General features: G+C 35.2%; 1 protein-coding gene across 1 annotated transcript in view; it reads right to left on the bottom strand.

Moving 5' to 3' along the window:
- Positions 1 to 19,905, bottom strand: part of LOC146162561 (zinc finger protein 236-like) — a 30,299-nt gene extending 10,394 nt beyond the window's left edge. Inside the window, exons 1-29 of the mRNA XM_083385235.1 lie at positions 19,834 to 19,905; positions 19,324 to 19,401; positions 18,746 to 18,930; positions 18,211 to 18,389; positions 17,442 to 17,610; positions 16,838 to 16,948; positions 16,692 to 16,694; positions 16,233 to 16,350; positions 15,329 to 15,505; positions 14,146 to 14,324; positions 13,300 to 13,394; positions 12,742 to 12,860; positions 12,226 to 12,441; positions 11,425 to 11,538; positions 10,453 to 10,625; positions 9,294 to 9,360; positions 8,576 to 8,624; positions 8,338 to 8,382; positions 7,844 to 7,953; positions 7,352 to 7,507; positions 6,388 to 6,587; positions 5,733 to 5,842; positions 4,913 to 5,020; positions 4,302 to 4,385; positions 3,050 to 3,243; positions 2,334 to 2,436; positions 1,818 to 1,915; positions 1,316 to 1,364; positions 719 to 830 (exon numbers count right to left, since the gene is read on the bottom strand). Of these exons, the coding sequence (XP_083241361.1) occupies positions 719 to 830; positions 1,316 to 1,364; positions 1,818 to 1,915; positions 2,334 to 2,436; positions 3,050 to 3,243; positions 4,302 to 4,385; positions 4,913 to 5,020; positions 5,733 to 5,842; positions 6,388 to 6,587; positions 7,352 to 7,507; positions 7,844 to 7,953; positions 8,338 to 8,382; positions 8,576 to 8,624; positions 9,294 to 9,360; positions 10,453 to 10,625; positions 11,425 to 11,538; positions 12,226 to 12,441; positions 12,742 to 12,860; positions 13,300 to 13,394; positions 14,146 to 14,324; positions 15,329 to 15,505; positions 16,233 to 16,350; positions 16,692 to 16,694; positions 16,838 to 16,948; positions 17,442 to 17,610; positions 18,211 to 18,389; positions 18,746 to 18,930; positions 19,324 to 19,401; positions 19,834 to 19,905 (3,473 nt within the window). The remainder of the gene's footprint in view (positions 1 to 718; positions 831 to 1,315; positions 1,365 to 1,817; positions 1,916 to 2,333; positions 2,437 to 3,049; positions 3,244 to 4,301; positions 4,386 to 4,912; positions 5,021 to 5,732; positions 5,843 to 6,387; positions 6,588 to 7,351; positions 7,508 to 7,843; positions 7,954 to 8,337; positions 8,383 to 8,575; positions 8,625 to 9,293; positions 9,361 to 10,452; positions 10,626 to 11,424; positions 11,539 to 12,225; positions 12,442 to 12,741; positions 12,861 to 13,299; positions 13,395 to 14,145; positions 14,325 to 15,328; positions 15,506 to 16,232; positions 16,351 to 16,691; positions 16,695 to 16,837; positions 16,949 to 17,441; positions 17,611 to 18,210; positions 18,390 to 18,745; positions 18,931 to 19,323; positions 19,402 to 19,833) is intronic.
- Between the last annotated feature and the right edge of the window lie 1,419 nt (positions 19,906 to 21,324).

Consider the following 21,324-nt stretch of genomic DNA (forward strand, 5'->3'; position numbering starts at 1 on the left):
TGAGCAGTGGATTTGACCAATGAACATGTAATTTTGATGGAAGATAATAGTCATGCGGAAATAATAATAATTATTGATCAAGTGAGTTTGCTGTTACTATATTGTTTGCACCATTTTTCTTCATGACACGATATATGTTATGTGAACAAAAATAATATTTTCAACCATAGTTTTCAAATAATTTTTTTACCAGTACAATCGTATTTTCCATTGTTTTAAATAGGGCTGAAAATTTGATGATAAGCAATGTAGTATAACCTTTTATCCAAGTGATAGCACACGAATAAATTTACAATCAAGTATTTAGGGTGATTTTAAAATGCTCACTCGCCTGACACATCAAGTACTCGTGTTTGTTATCTTGAGGGAAACAATCATATTTTACAAAAAACGATCATTAGGTTTTGTAATAAGTGTATATTAAAATTAGGAATATCCGACATCGGGTCGTAGCCGATACCCGAAGTGGTAGTATCGGTATTCGTCCGATACTAGGGTAACTATAAACTTCTTAACGCTACACCAAATTGGGGCCTAAAAACCTGGAAAACTGTTACCTTGAAACATTTTATTTTCATCTATTTTGCTTGTTTAAGCATAGTGATGACGTCATTTGGTATCGGATCGGATCCAATTTTTTATTTAAAATATCGGGTATCGGAATAACAAGTATTGCACAACTCTAATTGAAATTGACGGAGCAGTGACGTGTGCATACCTGTGCTGTTGCGTTCCCTCAACCGAGTCGCTTTGTTGCGTCACTTCCGCCGGTTCCACAAGAGTGATTATGTGTTCCGGTCCAATGGAGCTCTCCTGGTCCTCATTATTCACTAATGGCCGATAGAACGAGATTATTTGGTGATCCGTGTAAGGGTTGAATAAGCGCGACGGATGCTTAAGTTTCAGTAAGGCGTATATCTTTAGACTTTAGTGAACGAATCATGTAAATATATTCCCAGCGGTGGCCTTTTTGATACAGAGAGCCACTAAATAGTGTTGGTGTTGTTTACATTCACGCATTTGTGGAAGGCAAAATATCAAATTAGGACCAAATTAAGGACTGGACAATAATGTTTTAAGTATGTACAAGATATCAAGAGAGTTTCATAAATTATTTTGAAGTATTTACAAGAGATCAAAAGAGTTTCGTAAATTATTTTGAAGTATTTACAAGAGATCAAAAGAGTTTCGTAAATTATTTTGCATAAGCATATTGTTCGAGTCTGAAACAGGTTTGTATTAATATGAAAGCTCACTGAGGCGCAAAACAAAAGAAAGTGTAAAAGTACGTTTGCTTGCGATAAATCTTAATTACCTCGAAATTGCGGAAGTTTGTTGATGTTTTGAATCGCGTTCGGGTTAACCTGAAAAAATAAATATCATTTTTTAAATTGAACTGGGGGCTACAAGGCTAATTACTAATAAAATCGCCCAAAACCAAAATAGCATATTGAGAACGAAATATAATTTATTAACCGTTAAAAAAATAAGAGAAGTAAATCATATAAAGATTTCCAAGGTTTAAGTACAAAACAAAACAAAAAATGAACACTAAACAAGAATCTGTTCATAATCTTCAGTGGCATAAGCACTTGCCGAAACGTATGCAAATAAAAGAATGAATCTGTTATCATTTATTTGGGCCACTCTTTTTTCTACTGAAAAAAGTTGGGTAAAAGTTTGTCGAAACATTATTATTAGATGCCTCTTTTTTAGAATTTTTATTATTAGACTGCCTCTTTTTAGAATTTTTCGAACTTTTTAAAAAGCATTTTTAAAAGCAATTCTTGTCTTGCTGTCGAATCGTTTCAACATACCTGCTGAAGGGCGGGGTTGTTGTGGAACTCCATCGCGTCCTCTCCCCCCATCATGACGTCATCGGGGTAAGAGCGGACCTCCTCGGTGCGAATCTCCTCTGATGGTTGAAATCGATAAAGAATGTTCGGTGCGAAATCGATATTTAAAAAAAAAAAGCCAAATATTGACGTTTTATGCAAAAGCGGTTTTAATTCGACTTTAAATTCACTTTACCCTTTAATTTAATTTGATGTTTGTAAGAACAATATACGTTAGTTGATTATGAAAAAAAATGGTGTAATAACATACAACCAGTTTTTACCGATGTTAAACTCCGTAAAAGTCCGAAGTTTAAGTTAAAAACGAAAGATGTTTACAAATAATCAGATTCTAGTAAAACAGTTTTGTTTAGAGGACAAAAAAATAGATAAAACAGGTGAAAAAGGGGCAGCGTTGTTAAAAAAACGCTTTATAATTGAGTTATCGCATATTTCCAGTTTTAAACCAAAAGCGTTAAACCAACTTAGTATTCTTACCTTGCATGTCGTTCAGTTCGAACAGCACATCGCCGTCGATCGAGTCGGTCGCAAAACTTTCGGCGGGGGCTTCTTGCACCATTTCAGCCTCTTTGGCGGCCTGCTACAAAAACACAAACGTTCGAAAAACGGGCAAGCCAATAATAAACAAATTACAACGGAGTATAGCAATATACGGGTTCACAAGCAAAAGTAAAGAAAAAATATATAAAAATAATACTTGTTTTCTTTGCCGTTTGCTAGTTTTCGTTTAAAAAGACGAAAACATTCTGGAATAATGTGGTACAATTTAAACCTTTAGTTAAAGCTGATTTATTTCTCAAGGCTTTTCCAAAAAAAATACAATTTAACGAACGGCCTTTCGAAAAGAAAGAAAACTCCAGAAAACAGAACTATTCGACCCAACAAAAAAACTATTTTGAGACGAGGCGAAGATGTCAAGGAATCATGTAAATTGCCAAGGGCCCAGTCAATATAAAGCTAAATCTAATTTAAAAAGCTGATGTCGGTTGCGAAAACAATGTGTTACAATTTACACCTTGATTTGAAGTTAATTTATTTCTCAAGGCTCTTCTGAAAATTACAATTTGACAAAAAGCCTTTTACCCAAAAAGAAAAGTATTCTGAGACGTGGCGAAGATGACACGTAAAATATCAAGGGCCCGGCCAATATGAAGCTAAATCTAATTTAAAAAGCTGATATCGGTTGCGCAAACCTTCTGCAATGCGTTGGTGACATCGGCCCGATGCGTCTCTATGTGTTTCTTGCATGTGGGGCTGGTCTTGAAGGTCTTCTGGCAGTAGGGACACATGTAGGGGCGCGCGTCGCTGTGGATTGTCATGTGTCGCTTCAGGGTGTTGTTGGACGAAAACGACTGGCCGCATATCAGACACTGGAACGGCTTCACGCCTGAGGTTCGACGAAAATTGGGTAATTCAAATAATATACAAGCTGTTGCCTGCCGCTACCAGGCATAGTAATATAAACCGAAAAACAGCTCCTCTGGTATTTGTAATTCTTTACCAACGTTTCGACATTCACCCTTACCAACGTAATGACATTCACCCTTACCAACGTAATGACATTCACCCTTACCAACGTAATGACATTCACCCTTACCAACGTAATGACATTTACTGAAGAAGGCGAACTGCATAGGTTGCCGAAACGTTGGTAAAGAATTACAATTATCAGAGAAGCTGTTTTTTTTTTATTTATAACATAAAAGGTTAGTTGTCCCAACTTAAACTTACAGCATCAACGGCAATGAAAGCTATTGTCGGCTTAATTAGTCGGGTATAAAGTCCAGTAAATTGTACAAAAAGCCAATAATTGCTTAACAGGGTTTTATAAACAGGTAAATGGTTTACCCAGGATAAATAAAAAATTGGCATGGCTAGTAATTGACTTCTTTTTATGTTACTTTTTGTTAGCATTTGACACGCCCTCATTTTCAAAAAAATGTGAGATTGAAATCAAAACAAAAAAAATTCGAAAGTTTAACCATGTAAATCAGTAATTCTCAACCTTTTTTAGAGCAAGAGCCGCATTTGAAACCTAAGGTTTGCAAGGAGCCGCATAAAAAACATCAGTAGGCATATAATTAAAAAACATTAAGAAAGCAACTAGAAAACAACAAATATACATCACGCTAGCCTTGGCTAACTAATTAACAGTGTTTGCCATAGCTTGTCGATCAGGACTAAATATATTGTGACGTAACAAACCACAAAATTATTTTAAAGACCCGGATGGAAGTACCCGGTAACATTAGTACTTCGTACTCGGGATCCTTGCTGATACAATTCATTAATTCTTGATTTCTCTTACTTACTTAGTTGCAATTACTTCTAACTAATTTTTCAATCGGTTAGTGAGAGCCGCAAAATGTTCAGTTCAGAGCCTCACTGATGTAAATATTTAACAAACTGTGAAAACTGATGAACATAGTTTTAGCAACAACTTACCTGTGTGGGTCGCCAGATGTGCCTTGAGTACGCTGGGCGACACAAAAGCACCACCGCATTGCGTGCAAGAGTAGGGCTTCTCGCCTAAATAGAAATGGAAATTGTTAAATTTTTACACGAGAAACAACGTTGGAAGGGTCTCTAACAGTTGTTAAAATGCCAACTCTGTTTTTTTTTTCTTTTTAAAAGTGATCCACAAAAAAATTGACTAAAAAAACGGACAAAAACAACAAGTGGCACCAAAAAATTGTTTTGTGGGCCACATAATAAATCAGCAAATAAAAATTTAACACGAGATAATTTATTTTCTTTGAATATTAATGCTAGTATTTATAAGTCAATATATGTTAATTATTAAACTATTGATTAAGGTCGAATTCAAACGATCTTTAAGCCAAATGATATAACAGGCCGTTTCGTATCATCTTTATAAATAGTTAATGATACTGAAAACTATTTAAACCGTCTTTTCTGAGATGATGTCGATTTACGAACTAGTTGGCTTTGAGATTTCAAGCTAACTTACAGATCCGTGCATAGTGTACCTTAATTATATTTGACATTAAATAAATAAATTATTTTATTTTTTCTTAATAATGCCAGCAACTCGCCTGTGTGAGTTCGCAGGTGTTGCTTGAGGTGGCATGACTTCTTGAACATCTTGTTACAAGTGATGCACTTGTGAGTTCGTTCTTCGCTATCCTCGTCTGCTGAAGCGGCTGAATCAGTGAGAAAAAAAAATATATTTGCTAACATTTTTGCTGCAAAGCATTACAGGCTGTGTTTCATGGTACAGATAGAAGAATAAGCTTTGATAAAAATCATGGAAAATGGAAAATACCTTGATTGGTGTTACTTTATTTTAGGCGTGCTTTTTCATTGAAGAATATATAGATAATAAGATGCGTACACAAAAGTACTTTTGAATTGGAAAGACACTTACCAATATGTAAAAAGACAAATAAATAAATGAAAATGTTTGCTTAAAAAATATATCCAAGTGGCGCTAATTTAACTCCCATGTTTTTACACCAGTTGCATTTTCTACACACAGAACACAGTGTTTTGTTGAGATTACATCCTGTATTTTACTATATCCCAGTGTTTCTCAACCTTTTTTCAAGGCGACCAAAATAAGCGTTAGGAATAACAACGACCCTCGGCAATTCAATTCAAAACATAAGATATTAGCATTAATTAGTTCGTGTTTAGTTAATATTAGCCAGGACTTTGTATTGCTCACATAATTTTTTCAAAATTGGAAAATCTTGCTCCTAACAAATTTCAAGAAATAACCTATGTGAACTACTGAAGTCGGCGAACTAGTCAAAGCAAACGGCCACTTATTTAATGGACAGATTCGATTATCGACGACAAGCCTTACCGACTATTTTCCGCCAAATTAACTTAAATGTACAACATATTATTTACCTGGGGCGGCCGGGACAGGCTGAGTCGATGGGGCGCCGTTTTGCTCGGATGTGACCAGCATTATCGGTTGCTGTAAAGGTGTCTGTTGGTTGCTTTGGTTGGTGGCGAAACTGGTGGAATAATCAAAGTGAAAATAAGCTATAAACTTTTTCGGTGTAAAATGTATTGTACAGATTTGGCTAAGTACACTTTTTGGTATCATTTATCCTTTGTATTAATATCTTATTTTACACACTCCCTTGCCAAAAAGTAACGTTTTAAGACTGAAGAAAACGTCAGTGAATATCAACTGATATCTTATATTGAGTTCAAGCGGTAAGTGCAAGATAGCATTTTTTATTTTGAAAGGTAAATCTATCAAAAAATTAGTTGGTTAACAAACTGAAGTAACTATAATAACTTAACGTAAAAGCAAATTCTTGCACGGTAGCCTAAAAATACTTTTGAACGCTCCAATGTAATCATTTTTGCTTATTCGAGCATAGGAATTACGTCATTTATTATCGGATGGGGTCGCGATACATTTGTCCAAAATATCGGACAACGGCATCGGAACAGAATGTAAAGTATCTTTCTAGTGGTCACAAGTTCTCAATAGAGTTGGAACAAACAACCCAAAGGTGCAATATACTCTGTTTAAAGCGCTTTAACTTACAGTTGTATGAGATCCTTCTTCTCCCTACGGTGCGGTCTCTTGTGCGCCCTTCCCCTCAGATGCGACATGGTGTGGTTGTGTCGGTGGCCTGTTGTGCGGAAGCTCATATCGCACATCGTGCATTTAAAAGGACGGGCTCCTGTGTGGAGGCGAAGGTGAACCTTGAGACTGCCAGAGGTCGAGAAAGACTTGAGGCAAATCTGTGCAAAAAAGGACGGTTAATTATCTAAAATTCTAAATGCTCGCCCGAGAAAAAGGGTGAATTTATAGGTGAAAAATAGTTTTCACTGCTTATCAGAGAAATAGTGTGAAATTCGCACCGAAGAGGAAAAAATCTTGGATAAAGCAAATAATTAAAAAAGTAAGGACGATAGGACTTCAGGCAAATCCGAGCAAAAGTTTAAAAGTGATTTAAAATCTTGGATTGTTTTTGTTTTTTGCTTAAGAATGTAAAAAACAATGTTATACGAATGCTTAGCAGAGAAACACTATAAATTTCGCACCTAAGTTAAACTCTAAAAAGGTAAATAAGTAAAAATAAAAATTAAGGATAATGACTTCAGGGTTATTCGCGCTGAAGAATGTGATTAAAAAAATATTCACAAAGTGCTTGTCAAAAAGAACAAAGTTCGTATGGGTAAAAAAATGGTAAAAAATTCTACTGTTTTTCGACTATTTAACAAGTGAAACAAAACCTAGAAAAATATAAACGAAATGAAAAACGAGAACTTGGTAAATCTGTGGAGAGTTGAATACATTGACAGGATATTCCGAAATCAAGAACGAAAGTTTTAACAAAGTGTTTAAATAATCTTCGGGCAAATATACCTCCGAGTGCGTAATTTTGACCAGAGAGGGTGACAAACCTCGATAAGATTTTTTGTATATTTAAACAAAAATATAACACAGAGAAGAGAAAAGAATGAGTAAGGCCAACGAAGAAAAGTTTTTTTTTAGTGTTCACCTGGCATTTAAAAGCCTTGTATCCGGCGTGGGTTTTTTCGTGGGCGGTGAGCGAGGTCTTGACAGAGAAGCTCTTCTGACAAGTCGGACACTTGAAGGGGCGTTCCTGGGTGTGTGTCCGGATGTGACGTATCAGATCGCTCGGCTTCTTGAATTCCTGAAGGCACAAATAAAAATACTTTTTATTTTTTTCGCAGTTTTTGCCGCCATGAGTTATTACCGAAAACGTTAAAAAAAAAAGTCGATTTTTTAGAAATATTTTGACTTTATAGATTTATTAGATAGCGCATTTATAAAAAAAGTAGATTTAATAAATTTTGTAGGTTTCTCTTGTGACTTTGCAAAACTGACAAAACAACTTATTTTTTTTTATAAAGGCGAGTCTTGCAATACTGAGAGATTTGACCGAACCTTGTATTTTTCACGCCAGTACATTAATGACTTTTTGTGCGAGTATCGAAACCTTGATTTAGGGATACTGAGTTCCACCGACCTTAGGGCAGTACATGCACTGGTGCCATCTCGTTCCGTCAACGTTGCGAACTTTCCACGGTTGATCTCCGGCCGTCTTCCCCGAACCACGCAGGTAAACGCCAGATATCACTGCATTTAGGAAAAGCAGAACAGCGTTGAGCCAAAACTAAGCGCTATAGCAATCATGGAAAAAAGGAAACTTGTGATATTATTATTTAAAAATTAAAAATCGAAAGTTTATTTTGATTAAATTCAACTAAAAATTGTTAAAACATAATGGTTGAAGGTTGTAGTAAGACGTAGTGAGAATATTAAAGTCCATAGCATTTTGAACAATTAAGGTATCTCTGTTCATTTACAAAATAGTTAAAAATTCTACCGTTCAAATTGCTACCTGCTATAAATGTATGGCCTTTGATATTCTTACTACGTCTAACTAATAAAATGTTCTTCGAATAGGTCAATAGGAAAATTGAACACCCTGGGAGTAACAATCTATTTGTGTTAGCTCACCTGATTTTCTGGGTTTGCTCGGAACAAGGCTTCGTTCACCATTTCCTAAAACAGATCATTAAGAGATGAATTAGTTTGTGCTATATTTTTAACGAATTTAGATGGGCTCTTGGTTGACTATTAGTCATATTTGAAAGCTGAAAAGAGTGGCTGTAATTTATCAAAATATTAACGTACAGTGTGAAATGTATTAAAAACTGGGAAACATGCACAAGTAAAAATAGGAAAACTTTCGCACCTGGTTGAACTTCTGAAGCTCCTTCCACAGAAGTATACGCCGAAGCATTCTGTTCAGCAACAACGAAGAGAAACGGAGTTATTCAGCACATACATAATATACGACTTGGGACTACAGCAATTATTTTTTTGGTTATTGGATATTTACGGATCTATCACACGTAGTTGACGTTTTAGCTGCTTTTCGCAAATTGTCTATCATTTTTATTGCAAGTTTGTTACAAACCCGTATAAAATAAGTACAAACACATTAAAATACTTTTTGAAGAAAATTTGTAGTTTTTTAAAAGCTTAAAATTAAATCTCTCGATATGTTTTGAGTAAAATTCTAACACAAAACAGTATCAATATCTTGGTCACATACAAATTGTTTAAATATTTGTTTACCGCGGAAATTTCCCAGCACGCATCTTAAGCTGCACATAAAATAAATGTTAAGGCTTCACAAACTTCTTGTAACATGTATGTTTATTCAAAGCCCGTTTGAATACGCAAATTAATTTTTAAGACATTTAAACTCTTAAATACTTTGTGGCAATCTTTGTTGATAGCCGTATTCGTCTTTTTCCAAAACCTGGGAACAAGCTAGCACGCTTTAACGACAAATAGTAAAGTCTTGACAAGTCTGTTTTTTTTAATTTGTCTTTAAATAGTGCTAACCTGATTTTCAAATACTTTATGTCAACCCTGTACTTGAAAAAAAATCGAGTTTAACTCACATCGATGACAGTTCCATTTGCACGGAAGTCGTCGGGACGAGCGAAGTTGTGTTCAACGAGATTTTGCCTGAAAACAGATAATGGTTGATTTAAACCTAAAAAAAATTCAATCCGATACTAAAGTATAGTTATTAGTGTGCGAAATTTATAACTAACACAATAGCTTGGCGAATTCATAAATTTACTTCAATAAACAAACACAATGTCGTTAGAAAGGCAACACTAAAAACCAGGGCCTCGAGGAGTCGGTTTGTTTTTGCTGGAGTCGGACTCGGGACTCGAGTATTTCCTTGCAAAACTACCCGAGTCCAGAGTCCGACATGCGCATGCGCAGTACCAAATTTTAAAACTGAAACGGCCGCCAAATGGAAATTGTAAAGGCGAAATAGCATATGGTGGAATATTTTCCAACCATGTATTTTGAGTGAAAGAATTATAGGCTACCCCTATAAGTGGATTGCTGAATATCCGCTTTATTTTAGTTACGTAAATTGACAGAATACAGGCTGTAGAGTCCGGGCCGGACTCGGGACTCGACAAAATCGCACATTTGACCGGAGTCGGACTTGGGACTCGGGACTCGGGTTTATTTTTTTGGCCGGAGTCGAACTCGGGAGTCGGACTCGGGTTATTTTTAACCGACTCCGCAGTCCTATAGTAACACCAACTCAAATGCGAGCACAATATCACGGCTCCATCTACAGAATACTTTAACAATTAAATTTTTATTTTAAACACTTCACTAATACGCAAAGGTAACAAGAACTAAACGGAAATATTGGAGAGTGTTAAAAAACTACTTCATTATTAAGACTAATGTGAAGCTGACCTCCAAGCAAAGCTATGCAAAAGCACACAGTCCTTCACATACCCTTATTCAAGGAAACTTTGTTCAAGTCAGGCGCAGCTGAAGGCAACACGAAACTGCAGCACTATTTTGAATCGAAACTTGTCCAAAATAACGTGAGGAAATTGAAGCGCCCAAAGTGGTCATGCACTTACACATTTAAGCCTTGGTTAACACTCGTTTTTTAACATTTAGGCCAAAATTGGCCACCGACAACGAACCTACAGCGCTCCCTTACTTAAATCTCTCATTTAAATCCGTTTTATTTTTACATTTCCAGTAATTTGCGTCATTGTTCAAGTGTCTACTCACGACGTGTGCTGCGCCACTTCGCTGTTTGTGGTTTCGTTTGATTCCTGCGACGATCGGTTGTCCACACCGCTGTCCTGCAAAGCTTGCTGGACGATGTCGTTGTCCAGTTCACTGGTCAGCAGGTTTTCTGAGGTGGGCACCGACAAGGAATCCGAGGTGGTTGGCTCGCCGTCCTGAAAAGTAAAAATTGAGAAATAGAGAGCAAGCGAATCGGGTAGCGATACACATACGAACATTCTGATTTCATTTTTCTAGATTAAACCACGGAGTTTAATCTTTAAAATTGGGGGGGGGGGTATTTTAACGCAAACTGTGACCTTCTGGCTACTTTAGGGGAACTTGGTATACAGTTGGCAAACATTTCTTCAAGGCCGTTTTCAGGCAAAATTGGTGTGTAATGCTAAATTACTAAATCTGAAAAAGAGAAACGATACTTTATGTTTTATACTGGTAGCGAAAGCCGATAATTTGGACAATAAATATAGTGAGTCGATCTGATATCAAATGACGTGCATGTAAATCTGCTCAGACAAGCAAAATAGCTAAAATAAACGTATAGAGATAATTTTTTACATGTTGTAAGGCCAAAAAAGTTCAGCTAACTCCAGTTGTAAAAAAACTACTAGCTTTGATAAAATAACATTCAAAGGCGGAAATTGCTGTGTTAGAGCGTAAAATATGACTGAATTTCCTATATCAGTTTGGTATCAGATCGGCATCGACACAAAACGAGAATCGGACGAGTACCGATACTGCAACTTAACACTGGCAAATATCGTAATATCGGACACTGGCAAATATCGTAATATCGGACACTGGCAAATATCGTAATATCGGACACTGGCAAATATCGTAATATCGGACACTGGCAAATATCGTAATATCGGACACTGGCAAATATCGTAATATCGGACATCTCTGCCAAGAATAGTGGGGTAGGTAAAGTATTGAAAGGTACTTAAAATCACTTACATCCAAACTCCTCAGAAGTTGCTGTATAACGTCCATGTCCTCTTTGCTTGCGCCCTTGTCTTTGCTTGCCGTGATCATGTCTTCAGTTAGAAGGCTCAGTAGGTTTTGTTGGTTCTGAGGGATATGGCAGATAGCATTATGAAGCTTTGGCTCGATAAAAGCAATGATGGTTGTTATAAAAGCAAAATACACCAGCATATGGTATTAAAGTAAAAAATACCTGTATATTCAGTATGAGAGCTGACTTTATGGTAAAATAGATGACCAGGCGCAAAATACTTTTTTTTAAATACTATTTTAATCCGGAAAGTTGTAAAATTCATGCGTTACTTTTCTATCAGGGGGTTTGCTGTGTTATTATGCATCACCAATTTTATTCGACAACGTTCACACCAACTTGGTTGGACAAATGAATGGCGATTAACAAAATAACATGTGATGCCCTATTTTAACTCAAATAAGTTATTATACGAATCCACGATTTATCAGCCATCACCAAAACCAAACCCTATAAAGCAAATGCGGGCATTACAGTTTACCACAAGCAAGTCCTAATAACATTCTTTGCCGGTATTAGTTTATTCCTTTAAGGACACAACGAAATGAATGCAATAGAAACAATACGCGAAAAAACATATGTTATATAGCGACAATATACCAGGGAGGCATTAAAATACAGATGGGCAGTTCGAATTTACTTGTGCTGAGCTTTAACAGAGCTCTGTCTACTTACAGAGAAACGCCAATTTTATTATTCTTACTGGCGATAAAAGTCTTAACAACATAGAACTTCCAACACACCTGTAGCATGTCTTCCTCTTGCGGCTGGGAACCGGCTGCTGCTGCGGCGGCGGCGGCGGCTGCTGCTTGGTCGTCTGCGTGGAACTTGGTGATGTGCGCGTTCAGGTTTCCCATCTTCTTGAAGACGCAAGAGCAGACCGCGCAACGAAAGCTGTTGTCGACCTTGGTGTGAACTCGAGCCATGTGCATGCGCAGGTTGCCCCTTTGTACGTATAACTGTTGGGGGGAAAAGTCGGTGTTATGCTTAGAAAACAGTGTGGCATTTCTACAACTCTTGTGCCGAACGTTGGGTTTATGTCTACAGGGGTCATACGCAAGGATGTTCGAGACTTGACATTTTATTCAGACACCGATAACTAAAATTTTTGACAAAAAGTTTCGCGACCCGAGCCGACCCGATCCAAATGACGTCATTACTAGGTTCCCAAAAGTCAAAATTATCAATTCGAAAAGTTGAAAAGCACTTTTTCCACTTTCTCAGATCTAAAAAGCACTTGCACAAAATAGATGACACACCTGTGGACAGTGCGGACACTGGTAGGGCTTCTTCCCCGAATGCATCATCAAGTGGATTTGGAGAGCGCTCTTCTGGTTGAACGCCTTGTCGCACAAATTGCACGCGAACGGACGCTCGCCTGTCGGAAATAATTTGTGACGTCGTCATAGCGTAACGCATTTGCTTAAAAATTTTAGTTATTGCTGGCGATTAATGTTTTTCAATCTAGGCTTTTCTTTTTTAAAAGACGTGATGTTGTGCATAAAAAGTCAAAAAATAGTTTCCAAAATGAAAAGATGCAAAATTGTAATGATGTACGACAGTGGATCTCAAAACACGGGTAATTATCTAACATTTTTTTCACAATAGAAAAATGTAAAGGCAGCATTCCGATAGTGTAAATTTACAGTGTATACATGAAAGCAATTATCAGAGCAAATGACTCATTATTGTGTTGTTTATCCAGTATTTGATTGCAGATCTTGCCCTTTTTAGGAAACCCATAGTTTACAAAAACATTTTGGGTGAGTAAGACAAACAATATTTAACAGAAAACACTTATGGTGGTGGCGGCTTACCTGTGTGGATTAGAACGTGGCGTTTAAGCTGACATTCCTTTTGGAACTCCTTGTTGCAGAACGAACACTTCGGCAAGTTACGCTGGAACTTTCTTCTACGACCCAACCTGAAGGTCACAATGAGGTTCAAGATCATATAGAGACGTGATGCTGACGCGAGAGCTTTTAACCCGACAAAAGTGTCGCCGCTTTCTTTTAAACAGGTGCTTGTTTATCTCGAGAAAGAAGTGTTTGTGTTGATAGACAAAGTGCAGTTTACCTATACAGTTATTGATACCAACCAGTAACCACCGTATTTTATTAATCAAGTATAGAGTATATTTTTGTTAGTTTGAAAACTTTGCGATATTTTTTAGCAAGATAAATGGAGAAAAGTGTTTCCACAGTATAAAACCCACCACAAGTCAGCAGGTACTTCCTCTAATTCTTCCGAAGTTGGCATAACTGAAACAAAACAGCGTAACTCTATTTATAATACGTTAATGCATTTCAAGAGTTATAATCCAAAATTCAAACACCAATAAGTGGTAAAAATATCAAAGCCCATGAAGAAGTAGATATCATTTTAAATGTTTCGAATAACTCTTTTATTCATTTTCAACATTTTTTAGGATGTTAAAAAACGATGAAGAGTTATAAGAAACGTTTAAAATGGTACCTACTTCTGTATGGATTTTGATATTCTTACTACGTCTTACTACAGCCTGTAATCATTATGCTTCAAACAACAATGTTTCTACATTAACACTGCTTTTACATTAACCTCACACTAGTCTACATTATCAAACAGGAAGACTTACTTCGCCTTAAGGTAAAATGCTGGTTACTGAAAATCAACGATTTAACTGTTGTTCTGTCAGTTTAGTTTTGAAATACCCCTGCATAAGCCTTCGTAATATTTCAAACAAATTAATACCTGTCCTGTCGGAAAGATGTTTTTGTAAGTCTCTTCTGTGTTGTGCCATGTGGGACTCAAGCTGCGATTTAAGGGTGAATTCGTCCCCACATTCGGTGCAGATCATCGTCTAAAAGAAAGTAATAATGAACAAAACGAGCCAAATTATACCAAGGTTAGAAGCATAATGGTTAGAGGTTGTAGTAAGACGTAGTAGAACGAATACCAAAGCACATACATAAGTAGGTATCAATTTGAATGTTTGAAAAATCGTTTGGAATATTTTAAACGTTGCGAGTAACATCATGTTGAAACTAAGTAAAGAGATATAATATTCGAAACGTTCAATTTGCTACCTACCTCTGTATGGGCTTTAATATTCTTACTACGTGATATCAAGGTAACATTTTTTAAAAACGAACTATAAAGAAACAACAGGGCAACAAGGCGCATGGGAACAACAAAACCATGTTTGCATTTTAATATTTCTATTTGTATTCTCATGCCGCTACTTGAAGCTCACTCTAGTTTCTGTTTAAAATTGCTGTTTTAATCAATGGCATCAGTTGTTCACTCTGGGATTACCGGGTTATATCAATAAAAATAAACAAAAGGGCTCTGAGTGGCAAGAGTTAAGAACTTTGCGACAAAACTTGGTCACAAAACAATTTAAAAAAATAAGAAAATAATTTTTTTACCATGTTGAAATACGAGCACATTCTTTAAAATAGCTAAACTGAAGTATAACATTTTAGGATATAGTAAGATAATTTTAAATAGTAATATATTCGTTAGACTTAATATTCACAGAAATGATTGTTTGGTTGCAAACATGAAATTAACTTTCACATTTAACGGCCACAAATCTGAATAGGCTTTAAATTTCGTTCTACGTCTAACTACAAATTCCAACCACTTTACACCTAACAAAAAAGTTTAACAGTAACGCTTTTTTATGGTTGGAAAATTTTTCACAAGATGGACAGGAAGATGCAACAGTTTGACATTAGACTTTTAAAATATGCTACCTAACTTAAGCTAACTACAACCGGCTTTCATTATTCGAATAAAAATAAAAAAAAAAGTTTTTTTTTTGTTTTTTTTTTCGTGGTTTAAACAAATTTTTAGGCAAACCTCATCGACAAGATGAACAGGAAGATGGGACTTAAGACTTGCGATGCGCATGAAACTTCGTTGGCATGCAGGGCACCTGTACCCCCCACCCTCCTCTCTTTCGGCGTGGATCGCTTGATGGAGAACCAGGTTGCTTTTGATGTTGTACATCTCAGGGCACTGGTCGCACTTATAGTTCTGCAAAAATTTGTGTGAATAAAAGCTAATTAATATAAGAATTCGGCCAAATTTTGTCTACAGTGTTGCAAAGCGTTTCTGAAAGAGCTGAATAATTTAAAAGGCAGTGTTAAGTCCTAAAAAGCTAAAATATTTATTCCTATATGTTTAGGTACACTATGCCCAGTTCTGTAATGTAGCTTGAAATAGAATGTAAAAAACAAATAGATTGAGTAAATCGACATCATCTTAATAAACATGTTTCAATAAGCACTTGTACCATCCTCAGTTTTTTTTTATAGATTGACTACCAATTATGCAAAGCTGCAATAGATGTGTATGATGAAATGATACAAAGTTTATTCTGATGCCACGCCACAGCGTAACGCGTTTTATATCATTTTTAAGATTTCATGAATTTTAATCCAGTTTGTTGGTAGCCCATGCCCAACTTTGATTACACAAATCAGCCAACTGAATAAAAATATTTTATTTCCATATTTTTCTGTCTCTTTTACAGATAGAGCAAAAAAAGTTAAGTTTTTAATAGTAGTAGTCTCATATATTAATATACAAATTATTACAGTCAGAAAATGGAATTTCCTGGCAAACTGGCATGTTTAATTATTAAGTTTGACATTTACCATAGTTTCCTAAAAGTATTTTATTTAAAAAAACAAATGCAGTTCAAAAAACTGAACAATATTAACACCCTATGAACCACTACTGAGCCCCTGCTACAGTCAACCTTATCATTGCTATGTTCCTTCATGTGTCTGCGGAAGGCATTAATCTTCTCGATCTGCTGGTTACAAATGGTGCAAGTGAAAGGGCCCTTCCTCTTCACTGGCGCCCCTTGAGTAGTTCTGCCATGTTCACAGTGAGAAAATGTTATTGAAAAATAAATATAACTGAAGACAATGTTGTATAATGAGGTTTGTGTAAAAAAAGACAAAACTAAGCCAAGCTTTTGGAAACTATAATAGATTTAAAAACATACAAGTTTGTATAAAATTTAAGAAAATAAATCCGAAGAAGTAAAATCAATGTTCTTTAGTTATAATTAAAAAAAAATTGCAAAAAGACTCATTAAAAACATATATTTTAAAAAGTTTTACCGAAGTTTAACTAAAAAGTCGCACCACTATAAACAAAAATGGGGTACTGGAACCTAATGGACATAAGGGTTATATAAGATTTTCGACACATACTAAGAACAATATTTTAAACCATAGCACATTTGTGTTACAATTAACCTTTAAAGCAGAATACAAAGGGACAAAACTTTAGAAACTTAAGGGGCATTTTTTTTTAAGATAAGGTAACACGAGGGGAAAGGAAAACATAAGAAACCTTATAAACTTGCAGGTTTTCTTCTTTTTTCTACCGCGCTTTCCTTTCTTGGGTGACTTCTTGCTGAAACTTTCTTTGCAACCCTTGAACAGCTCCTCAGTCATTTGGTTTCTATAACAAATTATTAAGGAGTAGGTTCCATTGCAACAGTTATGCATCAAAACACTCCTGAACATTTGTTCTACTAATATCTGCAAGCGATTTAGTAAAAATTTTGTTGTAATTTGTGCAGTGTGGTTCGAGTCAACTATTACAAAAATCCAGTAAATTATAACAAAGCAAAGATAACAGTTAGGGTATTAACAGTTTATTGTTGTGATTTACGCAGAACTACATTTGTAATCACCTAACTTGGCAACACAAGGGTTGGTTAAAGAAATTAAAAAAAAACAATACTCAATTTTTGACAAATTTTTAATCTGCATTAAATTTTTGACAAATAATTTAATCATTTACCCATTGAAAATCGTTTATAGTAAGGTTTGGTTGAGAACAGCTAACTTATATATTTAAACCAATATTTTAATGATATTATACAAAATAAAAATATTTTACATTAAAACGTAAAATATGATTAACTTAATGTTTGCTGATTTTTTTTTACCTGTGCTCGGTCATGTGATCATCTAGATCAATTTCATTTGTGGCGGCAAAAGGGCAAAGAATACACTGCAATGTTCCCTGCCCTGCAGATGGCTGTGATGTATTCTGGTAAAGCGAGGGGATAAGCCGGGTGATATCAAGGGAATCTGGAATTGTAGGCACTGGATCATCTAAAAGAAAAATTTAAAAGCATCACCATGAATGAGAGGCAGTTCTTGCAACATGTGAAGACAATGTGTCCAGCATTTAATGAAAATGTTGTTAAATTGAATGTGTTTTTAAATACAGTTTTTCTATCTCACAAAAGGACGACACAGCAAAAATAAAATGAGGACACAAAATTAGTTGGCTAGAAAAAATTAGGGTGCATGTATGCGCTGCTTTGCAATTCTGGTGTAATTATTATTTTCATGTAACTGTATAATGAGGCTGAATTAGTTTTTTTTTTAAATATTTAACAAAATTTATGACGAGTTTTTTTAATTGTATCTAATTCAAAATGTCATAACAACTTAGATTAGAATTACATCCGACAACATATCTGTCAATAAAGTGTGGATAACTGTATTAGAAACAAAATAAACATGTTTTAAATCGTAATCCTGATGTTCCTAGTTATGTTACAACTGCATCAGAGGCACGATCAGCTATCAATTAGACAATTTGTCCCACTTTTGAAATATATGTAATTGTATATTTTGAGCCCCTTACCATGTTGTTACACACTCAGAGTAATGATTTAAAAAGAAAATAATAATAAATCTTATTACAAGTTTGTTGTTTAGCAGTCTCAGCCTCTTTTGGCTTCACAGGAAGTGAAGTTGGAACATCTTGTTGTTCATTTTGGGTTGTTACAACTGTGGAAGAACTGTCCATTTCTACTGGACTAACCGTGTTAACCGGCATTGTTTCCATGGTTTGAACAGCATACTGTGTTGTTGGCACATAACTAAAACAACAAAAACTTACAATTTTCAGATAATGCCTTTTTAGTAGAGTTAAATAAAAAGTTGAAAAAAAATTTTTTTTTTTTTTTTTTCTAAACCTAAAACAAAAATTGCTTAGTTTGATTCAAACTACCTTTGGTTTTTTTGCCAACCTTTTTTGCAATTTCCTAATTTATTCATGTAAATTTAGACATAAAAACAGATACAGAAACGAATCACCTCTGCATGATTTATACAAAAAATATTTAGGTAAAATTAGAACAATTACAAAAGTCACAGGCATATTTAGTTCGAGCAAAACTATACATTAATAAAAATTAAAAAAAAAATTGGGTCGTAATCATGGCACGATCTTTACCCGGTGCTCATTGGAACCTCCTCATTTGTAAGCGGCTCCATGACCTCTGCAGTTTGCAGAACCTGGCCCATCGATACGCTCGGAAGAACAATGTACTGCTGGCCATCCCTCTGGATCATAGATAGCTCTCCATCCTCAAACGAAATCGGCTGCCCGTTAAGCAATTCACCAAGACTCTCCAAATCCTAATCGAAAAAAGTTACACTTAAAAACAAAATTTAAAACAAATACTTTTTATAACTTTAAAAATAATACATCAATATTTTTTTTCAAACACTTTAAAATATAAAATTGTTGTCAAGATTTGACAGCTTGAAAACGCTTTACCATAGTTAAATGAGCTTGAACAACAAAAAAATGAGCTTAAATGAAACAAAAATTTAAAAGAAATACACTATTTATAACAAAATAATAATATTTCGGTATTAACACAGTCAAACTGCATTTTAAACTTTAGTGGATCATATATTAAGCACTTCAAAATATAAATTTATTTCCCAGATTTGACAGATAAAAATGCTTAACTAGGTAGATTAAACTTTTTTAACAATATTATTTTGCTGTTGAAAACACATTACCATAGTTGGATGAGCTTGGACAACATATTGTTCAGTCGAGGGTGCCAACTGGACATATTGTTGATTTGTCTCCTGGTTCTAAACAGGACAAACAAGTAAAAAAACAATAAATTGTTAGCTTTGAGCAAAACTTTTTGACAAAGTGGATGAAAATAAATGAGGGCAACATTTCTGGCATAGTTGGATTTTGTAATCTTCATTTATACAAATTTTAAAAGACATCACAATTAATTGGTTTAGCAGTAGGTTTGTAATCGCTCTTGTCGTGCATTTGGGTTTACTTGATATTAACTCACTGAAAGTATTATTATTTGTATAATTGATACCCCCTGCCCCAAATCGATAAAGGTCAACATGACAAAAAGCATCAATATACAAAACTTTTTAGTTAAAAAATGCTAAGCATTTTTTATTTTTTAAATTATTTTACCACTTGGGCAGTTTTTGCAAATAAATACCTACCTAGGTTACTACTTAATCAAAGTTTAAAGTAAAACAAACAAAAAATACCTTGTTAAATTGATCCAGATTACTGTTCATTAGTAGCAGCATCTCATTGTTCTCACTTGTCTGAATATTCATTTTGCTGGCTTTCTCATCTGAAAGTTAAGTTTAAAAAATTAAATAGCTGGCTAACTGGTTGTAATTAAAGTTAAAATAGGTATAAGTTACCTTGGAAAACTAAATAGTAGTATAATTTCCATTAAATTCAACCGATAAATGTAGTTAGGGAAATTAATATCTAGCCATTGGGATACAAAAAAGTTTTATGGACAAGGGACTTGGTTGATAACGAAAAGTAGGTGCTTAAAACGTATTCATGCATTATTGCAATGTTTCCGCATGTGAGGGGTGAGCAAAACAGAGAATACGTCCGTTCTTTCCGAAGACTTCGACGCGAATGATTTACCGGTGGAAGGATATGAAAGTTGGTATCAATCCGCAAATAAAACCCAAAGTTTATGTGTTCCCCTAACACTTACTTTCCGGTGGTAAGTTTTAATACATCAGTACATCTCTTTTTAGTAGAAGAAATTTACCTCCACAAGTTGAAATGTGAAGCAAATCCTTCTACTTTTGATGAAGTATGAATAAACTTAACTGCTTTTACGGCCAGCAATAATGTTCAATTTATTTTACCTTGGCAGAAATCCTTGCATTTGCATTATGTGCATTATACTGCCCCTAGTGGAAACATTTTTTTTGAACAGTTGTTTTTGCCAAAGTCCATTTGTATAAAGACTTTGGTTTTTGCTATTTCAGATCCGTTTGTTTCTAACTAGGGCGGATATTTTTTAATATGAGTACTAAAAATTAAATTAATTTTGAAGGCCAGTAATACATTTTAGAAAGCGAGGCAATAGAATTCTAATAAAAGCGAAGTTCTCTGCTTAGGCTTATTTAAAAAGGTCAGCAACTGTTTCCAGTGTAATTAAAAAAAGCAAGTTTTAAAAATACTAAATACCAATGTTTAACTGTTTCGCTTATAATGTTTACAGCAAAAAAATAAACAAAACGGCCCATGGCGCTATCAGTGGCGAAAGTACAGTTTCTTTTTTCTGACGTCTGTCGTTGGTTACGTTCGTGCTGACAAGCTTGAATAGATTTCAACAGCAGAGAGTTTTGCCGTGAAGTACAGTGCTCGCTAATTGTTTTATCGCTGCGAGTAATCTTTAGTTTTGATTTGCGTACTTTGGATTCTACGCGGGTCAACAAATTTATGCCGATCTAATAGTTGAAGACTAAAGGCAGGGAAATTAAGTTGATGATTATAACTGTTCTTGTTGTTGACAAGTAATTTTACCTTCCGAAAAACACTAAAGCTTTCAAGAGTACATTTTTTCACGCATTACCGGAGATTCGATTTCCTCCAATGTATGTTAACAAGCTGTTTATGTTATTTTAGGCTGGGCTCTGTTACGTAGGAACCCGTGAGTTGTTACGTCATTACACGTGACCTGTGTCGCCTGAGTTGTGCGTTTCATCGCCTGAGGCTTTTCT

Source organism: Ascidiella aspersa, chromosome 3, assembly GCF_963924565.1.
Source record: "Ascidiella aspersa chromosome 3, kaAscAspe10.2, whole genome shotgun sequence".
NCBI lineage: Eukaryota > Metazoa > Chordata > Ascidiacea > Phlebobranchia > Ascidiidae > Ascidiella > Ascidiella aspersa.